The sequence below is a fragment of the Cibotium barometz genome, chromosome 4 (genome assembly GCF_041138505.1).
Source record: "Cibotium barometz isolate CiBa-2024 chromosome 4, ASM4113850v1, whole genome shotgun sequence".
In the NCBI taxonomy this organism is placed as follows: Eukaryota; Viridiplantae; Streptophyta; class Polypodiopsida; order Cyatheales; family Cibotiaceae; genus Cibotium; species Cibotium barometz.
The window spans coordinates 61,280,195-61,288,752 of NC_141049.1; the positions used below are offsets into that span (position 1 = coordinate 61,280,195).

At 40.1% G+C, this 8,558-nt stretch overlaps 1 protein-coding gene across 1 annotated transcript; it reads right to left on the reverse strand.

Moving 5' to 3' along the window:
- Positions 1-957: 957 nt before the first annotated feature.
- Positions 958-1,941, reverse strand: LOC147639465 (uncharacterized). Its single transcript, XM_086794285.1, has 2 exons — positions 1,270-1,941; positions 958-1,182 (listed from the first exon to the last, which is right to left on the reverse strand). The coding sequence occupies exons 1-2, from the start codon at positions 1,939-1,941 to the stop codon at positions 958-960; spliced, it is 897 nt and encodes a 298-aa protein (XP_086650411.1).
- Positions 1,942-8,558: the final 6,617 nt, after the last annotated feature.

Consider the following 8,558-nt stretch of genomic DNA (forward strand, 5'->3'; position numbering starts at 1 on the left):
AAAACCTGCTTCACATTCATCAAATATCTGCACTTGAGATCCTCCAAGTTGAATGCTATCAAAACAGCCTTTGTCAAATAAATTTGAACCCAAATCTGCAAATAGTCAATTCGATCACCATTTTTCTTCATAATGAAAACATTTGGAAAGTTAGACTCAACATTTCTCATCAACATTAGAGATTCAGATACTTCAAAACCAAAACTTTGACCCTTGACAACTTTTACAACTTCCCTCATAAGAGTTTGACATTCCGTTTGAATCCTCCAGCGATCAAAATCAGTCTCAATCAACTTGTGTAGGTTTATTTGGCCATCTGCTATGAAAATGTGACACCAATATGCAAGAAACCTGTGTTGATACACACAAACCAACTTTGCTCTAAAATCTGAAAATTCCATAAAAATCAGGAAAATAATCCGCATATAATCCTCTGGAATCCTTTGAACCTGTTTAGATGTGATCTGATCCATAAACCATGAAAACTGATCGCTATGCATCCTATAATGCAATCTTCTTTGACCAATTTGCAACTCGAAAATCTGCAACACATGAATATCTAAATTTCGACAATCTGCCATCATCTGTATTTTAGAATTTGTCATCCACATCTGACAACCCATTTTGCACAAATTCACCTCCATTCTGTCATCAACTTGAAAGCACACATCATTCAACAAAAATATATTTGAATTGACAACTTTTCCTACATCCATGTTAGAATGCACATCCATCAAACTTAAGCTTAAAATTTCATCAGCCCGCATCTCAGGCATCATATGCTGATCCCCCAAATGTGTCAAACCTGCTTTGTACTCTTTAACAACTTGCTCTTGACAATCCTCCTGCTCAATTTGATCCATAAGACCTGTATTTGATTCAGACCAAAAATCAATCCACTTGCTCAAATTCTTTGCAAAACTGAAACATCTCCTTGCTGAATATCAACCTGTGACATCAAAATATGTCCTTTAATTCAGAGTCAAAATTCTGATTTCCCTGATCATCCGCAACATCACTTATATTAGTCGAAAAATCCGCTTGAATCCGCCAACTATCAAAATTAGCATCTGGAAACTCCTCTGGTATTCCTACAGCACCTGAAATGTGACCATAACAATTATCTGCAACAACCATGCTTTGATGTACAAGAACGGATTTTGCTCTTGTTCCACCATATTCCTGTGAAATACACCTGTCTATTAGAAATTCCTCCCACTGGTTTTTTGATTGCAAAATCTATTTATAGGGTTCAAATATCAATTTTGCATTTGGCTGCAAATCCTCCTGTGCGGATTTTTCTGGTGGAAATTCTTCTTGAACTGACATATTTGCCAAAAATTCCTCTTCAGCAAATCTGATTTCAGGGAATTCCTCCTGAGTTGATTCTTTATCTGTAATTCCACACACATCATCCATGGAACCTAAAAACAGCTGAATCACATCCTCCTCTTCATTCATCTTGGTATCCACCTCTTCAATTGCGCTTTGAATGACATGAACAACATCATTACTATGTATGATCTGCTTCTCCTCACAACATTTATCAGATGCAAGTGACATATGTAACCTTAGGTTAAGCAATGAATCTTCCTCTTCCACTCCATGAGCATACTCTAGTGGTAGGTTAGGGGTATCTAGGGGCTCTTCTAGGCTCTCTTGGCCAACCTCCTTTTGCACCTCCTTCTCCTCCATCTTTGGTATCCCCACTTGATGGATTTCAATCTCCATGCCAATCCAAATGTCATCATCATCACTTGACTCCCCATTGAACTCATCCTCATGTGCATTCCTCAACTTCTCGCATGCTTTTTGTAACTTCCCAATGCTTTTCCTACTGGAACATGACTTTCGCCTGTCTCCTTTGTGATCAACTAACCATTCATATGCATTCTCTAAGTCATCCTCAAAATCTGCCAACCTTTCAAATGCAGTCTCCATGTCCTCCCAAGATGATGCTTTATGCACTTTACGGATAATTTTATGAAACTTTGTGTGCATAGGTCAACCATACACCATTTCCTACATGCATCTTTATTTGAGCACTCATCAATTGCACATGGACAATCATCCACCTCATGCTTCCCACTCATGCAAATCTTGCACTTCTTCTTCTTCTTTTTACCCCCCATGACACACTCACATAATTAAAATACAACAATCATATTCAGCACCACACCAATCTGAGACCCATTAAATTTGCTAAACGGAGAGCCACGGATGCTATACCGGGATCCGCAAAGTCCATTTAATTGGCTGCTTAAAATTGATTGAAATATTTTAAATTGATAATATTATGATTTCTCCTTGAAATTTGCCATAAAAAGTTACCTTCTGGTTGCAAAGCAGATTCAGTCTACAAATCAAAAAAACTGTCAAACTGTCAACTGCCAAAATCTGCCATACAACCAAAATCCGCCATGATCCTCCTTGCTAATGAACCTTGCCGCCTTACTACTGATCTTACAAAATAAGAATATGAAGGCTATTGTGAATTCTCCAGAATGTATTACCATTCAGCATCTGACTTTCAAGAAATCATAATTGCCAGTGTAACTGCCATCGTAACTGCTGCTCGGCGTCTTCTTGGCACTCATCCCCCTTACAAAGAGAGAAAACTCGACCTTGACATTGCATCACAACACCGTGAACGCTCACAAATTTGAGTGCTGGCTGAGATTTGCATTGACAAATTAGAATCCATCTTCAAATCAAAATCTGCCTTCAAATTAGAATCCATCTTCAAATCATAATGTTTTTAGCACTTGCCATCAAAAGAAGAAAATGAATTCGACCATGACGACTTGCCACAATCACCGTGATGATCGCCAGTGTTTACTGCTTACCACAACTTTCACAAACTTCAAGGGAAATTTAGACTTTCTGACAAACAAACTGACAAACTGTTTAACTATGTATCACTTCCCAAACACACAGCAAACTAATCCATAACACAAAACTGCAATACTTCCAAAACATCTTCATCACATCAATCTTCAAAATAAACTACAGAATGACAATGCCACAGTGACAACCAGATTGACAAAACACACTGCATCTTCATTGTCAAAATAACTGTCAACTATCTGAGTACATAAATCTGCATATCTGCGAATGAAAAATCCCTCTTCTTCTATTGCGGATCACCACTACTACTTCGCATGACATTTCTAACTTCCATCCATATTTCAAAAGACACTTCACACTACATCCGATTATGACAAATTGAAAGACAAAAAAGTAGACAAAAGTAGCTTCTAATTTTCAGCCTTAAACACGTTCTCTCGAGGAACCTACACTGAAAGTAATCCCAACCATTGTCACAACAGTTGCCTCATAGCATGTTCATTGCATTGGCACAGTCACACTTTTATTCCACATCGGAAATTATCCCTTAGAAGGGAAGATTTATGTGATGCCTACAGGAACAATCCGTGAAGAAATCCTCCTAGTAGGAAGGGGATGGATGGGCCATAAAACAGATGCAATATCGATTGGGATAATCGGATGGCTACCCTACAATTGGCTTCTGGGCTAAGTCACTATTCATGATGGATAAAGAGCTAGTTCCCGCTGCTTCCCCATGCCAAGCACTCCCCAATCCACCACCCACAATCACCCCAACACCTTACCGTTCTCACTCCGTTCCCCCAAAAAAGAGGCTGCTTGTTCAATGCCTCTCACACCCACACTACCACAACGCACAGCAACATCTCACTCTTATATTGCCAAATCACCAGTTGTTGTCCCACCAGGTCACACTAACCCAACTAACACTGCTAACCATACTAACAAATCTCTACAAGGTTTGATGTCTCACCACCAGTGGGTGCCCAAGAAACTTCTTACAGGACAAGGTTACTATGAAGGTGAATCTCAGTTGTGGATCCCCAAAAGGTCCCACCATCCCCCTTGCCCAACAAGCACCCAAAGCTCCTCGTGTCACCAGTGCAGGCCCTCCATTCACCAACCTCAATCCTACAGGGTATCAGATCGATGCCAACATAAGAGCTCTTCAAGGCATTTTGACCCTCGATCAAACCCTCAACCCATGCAATCAACCCTTCGGTGGATCCTAAAACCCCTTCTCCGCGCCCAAAATTTATATAAGGGAAATCATAACATATGGATCCCCAAACCTCTCCAACCTAAACCCCTACCTCGTGTCACACCACAATCGCCTACCCATCAATGGATACCCAAGGTAACATCTGTAGTGAAGACTATTCAGAACAAAGGAAAGCAGAAGGTCTTATATGACACCACCACCCCTTGCTATCACTGATGAACTTCCTTACAGATATACCTTCAACGTTGGAAATCCCCCTGCCTATCATTTAGAGGCTCAACAATACTACAAAGCTACCATCAACTCCCTCAGCCTCACCTACTTCCTAACCACCCTCATCGGAATCCCTTCAGAAAGTGCTTCCCACACGACCTTGTCAACACCTAACTAGAATCGACTCCTTGTCTTGGCCAACTGGGCACGCGATCAGTACAAAACCCGCAACAAACGGGGTGCTGGCAGCAAAGCTTAGCATAGCTTCTGTGTATAAAACCTGTTTCAGGTACACCAAAAATAAAATAAAATTTACCATGGACGTACCAAGTTTACCATGGCCGTTCTCTTTTGAGATCCTAAATTGCCACGGATGTACCAAGTTTGGCATGCCCGTTCCATCTTCACCCCGTTGCCACAGCTGTTTGCTCCGTGAGCCCGCGGCGGCCATCCTAACCATTTCTCTCAAGCCCATGATGTTCTTTCTGTTTCCACAAGCCCACGATAATTAGCAATATTATAGAGTAATTATGCGCCTTTATACTTAGCTTTAGAGTAGTGAAAACTCACCAAGAACTCTCTCGTTCACATAGAATACACTCAAATCTTAAGTAGCATATAGGGGGATGCACTACTAAGAAACACTTGTAGACCCCTTTTTCTTTATGGACATACTGTTTTTTATAAAAATAGATTTAAAAAATTCTTTTTATAAATGTATTTGTATAAATTTATTTTAAAATTTTGAATTAAAAAACCCCTTCATTTGAACTCACGTGCCATATTTTCAAGTGAACCTTCAGAGAGTAGCATTAAACAATATCTTAAGTACCTTAATCATAATACCGAATATCTTGAATGACTTGAAGAAGTGATTTTTTTTTTGATGACTTGGAGCACCATCTTCAATGAAAGAGCAAGGACCTTCTCCCTGCAATGTGTTAGGCTTCAAGGTTCTTCATGTCCGCCAAAGTAAGATGCAAGTCTCCCAAAATGTGATTCACACCTTTCAGTCTCCTTTCTCTTAACATGGATGCTTTTCCAAAGCTTACTCAAGCAATAACTTTTGTTATAAAAAACTCTATCTTTTCACTCTCTTAAATCATTATAAAGCAACTTATTGGGATAATTAATTGATAAGTCCTATGACTTAACTCTTTATTCCTTCTTCCTCTTGCTACTAGTAGCCTCTTAATGAAAAACACAACGATATGCTAGAGCCTCAAATAGACTCCACTGCTCTCATACCGTATTAGAATTAAAGCATAAGGATTGAACTCAATCAAAGTATTCTTACACTAGCCACATTCATGTGCTAGCAAAAAGATAGAAGCATAAGGGTGATTAGTCCATATGAAAAACTTAAGAGAGCATTACTAATGAGGTAAATTCAGAGATTATTCAACAATGAAACATGAGAAAGTGAGACATAGTGACACTCCAAGACACAAAGTTATGATTTTATAGAAAGCTTGTAGAGTGTGTATAGTGAGCATGTTTGTGATCCCTTATATAGGAGTAGCATGGAAGAGGGTGCCCTCATTGGATGACATCACTGCTTAGATCTCTATCCCAAAGAGTATCTTGAGCCTCCCTTCAAATCTACCATCTCAAGTATCACCTACGCTTTACACATGTGATCTAGTTTCCACTTTCATCATCTAGAGCCATCTCAAGTATCACCTAAGCTTTACCCATGTGGTCTAGCCTCCACCTTGATCCTCTAGAACCATCTAAGCTTGTCTTAGACTTTCACTCAAGTTAATTTCTTCCCCACAAAGGTATCAATTACCTATAGAGCTAAACCATATTACGATTTCCATTGATGTGACTCTCTTGATGTGAGAGCTCTCAAAACTCTGCATACAGGAATGTGTCTCTATTAAAGAGATATTGTCATTTATACCAAAGGAGGTCCTTTGGCTTTCCACCTTTTGATGGCGGTCTCCATCTACAACACGCACACCAGGAAATTATTTTATCTACATTTTCTTATTCTGGAGTATCTTCTTTTGTCTTAACATTTTGCAAGGTTCAATTTTATCAATTGAATCCCTCATAATTACATACCTTCACGAGCTTCTTTTAATCTTAATTAACTTTGGTTTATCCACCATATTCAAATCTAAGTTTAAAATGTTTAACCATACCTTGGTTTAACTACACAAATCTGTGCGTGTTTATGTATATATGTATCTATATCTATGTGTATATGTATATGCACATGCACACACATAGAGATACAAATACATACATGAATGCACACATAGAGATATAAATACACATATATATATATACATGTATGTTCTTATATATATATGTAAGTACATACATGCATTTACTATATATATATGTATATGTATATATATAAAGTACGGGCCAATAGTGTATTTACAAACCAAGCGCGGGCTTGTGGACGACGTGACTATCGTTGATTTGAGCCACAAAAAAAGGAGCGGTGAAGGGCACTTGAACTCAGGATCTGCCAATCAGAGACCGGCACCTTTCCACTTGGAAATAAGTGATGTTTTTGAAGCCTTCAAAAACTAATCTTACTTAGTCTGTAAAAGCTGTGAGCGCCCACTCACTTTTGGCGGGCACTTGTAAACATCCTTAGAGCTAGGCAGAGCACTACAGTCAAAAGGGAAATGGCTAGCGTATTACATCACCAAAATCCGATTCACCTGAGTCAACTGTGTTAAGAAAAATATTTAATTGGATGGATCAAGGCTGGAGCTGAGGAAACCGCAGATTTAGGCAACTATGAGGAGATCTTTTTTCGTGCGTGAAGGGCACAAGGCGGGAGTGTTCAGGATGAAAACGATAGTGTGCGGGCTCACACACGCAGACAGGAAGGAACACCATGTGGATTATTGTTAAGTGATCGCTCATATGACAAAAAAAATTTACAGACCTTGCCTGTCAGTACACATTGTTAAGTGATCGCTCATAAGACAAAAAAATTGTACAGACCTTGCCTGTGAGTACACATGAGAACTGATCGATAGAGCCACTCTCACCCTCAAAATAGAAGGGAGTTGTGCACTGCATGGGGAGCTGCTATACTATTGTAATTACCGTCAATGAGGGAAAGTTGCCTTCATGAAAGCTCCTGACGCTACTCTCATTCTAGAAGAGAGCTGTCATAGAAGCTGCTAAAGTTACTTGTTGTAGTTTGGTGCATGCCTTCTGGGCGCACAGTACACACAGCGCACACAAGTTCAGGAAGCGCGTCCACAGAACATAACAGTTATTCGATTGATATGATTGTGACAAGGTATTACATTAAAGAAAGGAGGCGCGCCCTTTCATATATATCTTGGCTGGACACATGGACACTACTCTCATCCTGATCAGAGAGGCCACTGCAGGAGTGCTGCAACGGCACTCTAGTCAATCTATAGGTGCGCTGAGTGTTTTCGGCATCGACATCGTTGTCTGCGTCTTCGTTGACCTCCGACGCTTCATCGTCTGCATCATAACTGTCTTCCTCACCTTCAGCATCAGTCTCCTCATCGGCCTGCTGTGCATGCGGCCTGGCTGGCGGATCCGCGACATCATCATCGTGGATATGTAAATCAATGCTGAAAAGGCTATCTGCATCATCATCATATGCCTCCTCTTTTACAAAAGCGGGGTCTGAATCGTCAAGCAGGAATGAAAAATCGAAATCAGAACTCTCTTCTGGGTTTGATAAAGTGGAGGCGGCATGCGTAAATAAGTTGGCTGCCTCAGGATCCTTCCTGGTAGGACGACGTCGTTGAACTTGCAAGTGAACTTTATACAAGCTGCTGATGAGTGGGATGCAGTGATCCTCCTCAAACTCGAGTTCGATGCTTGCGTCAGAGAGAAAAGAGGGCAGATCATACGCATAATCAGAAGGACCATTATGATAGTACTCTTTACTCAAAGGAGTGATGTATATTATGTCGTCCGGCAACTGCAGAACAAGATCAGCGTAGTCATTCATGTAACTAGCCATGTCTTCCTGGTGATGCCGATACCAGGAGGTTGCGCATGCGTAATTCTGCTTATTCTGCTTAGCTACATGTTGCTTTATGCGTTGCTGTAGAGTCATGGTAATAGGCTCTGCCTTCTTGATGATGACGATGCAGCACTGCTTTAGAGTCATATTGCAACGTTAACAGGCGCTCCGCTGCATATAAATATTGTGCGAGATGATAATCGCTGCTTTTCCTTTCTTTGCTTTTCTGTACAACATATATATATATATATATATATATATATATTGCTTTTTGCTTTTAAAGCCTTCGCT

Bases quoted from the DNA above. Each gene is read 5' to 3' on its own strand.
- LOC147639465 (XM_086794285.1), bottom strand. From the start codon at position 1,941: ATGGAGACTGCATTTGAAAGGTTGGCAGATTTTGAGGATGACTTAGAG. The intron at 1,183-1,269 runs GCAAAATTGATA...TGTATTTCACAG, and splicing joins AGGAGGATTTGCAGCCAAAT to GAATATGGTGGAACAAGAGC.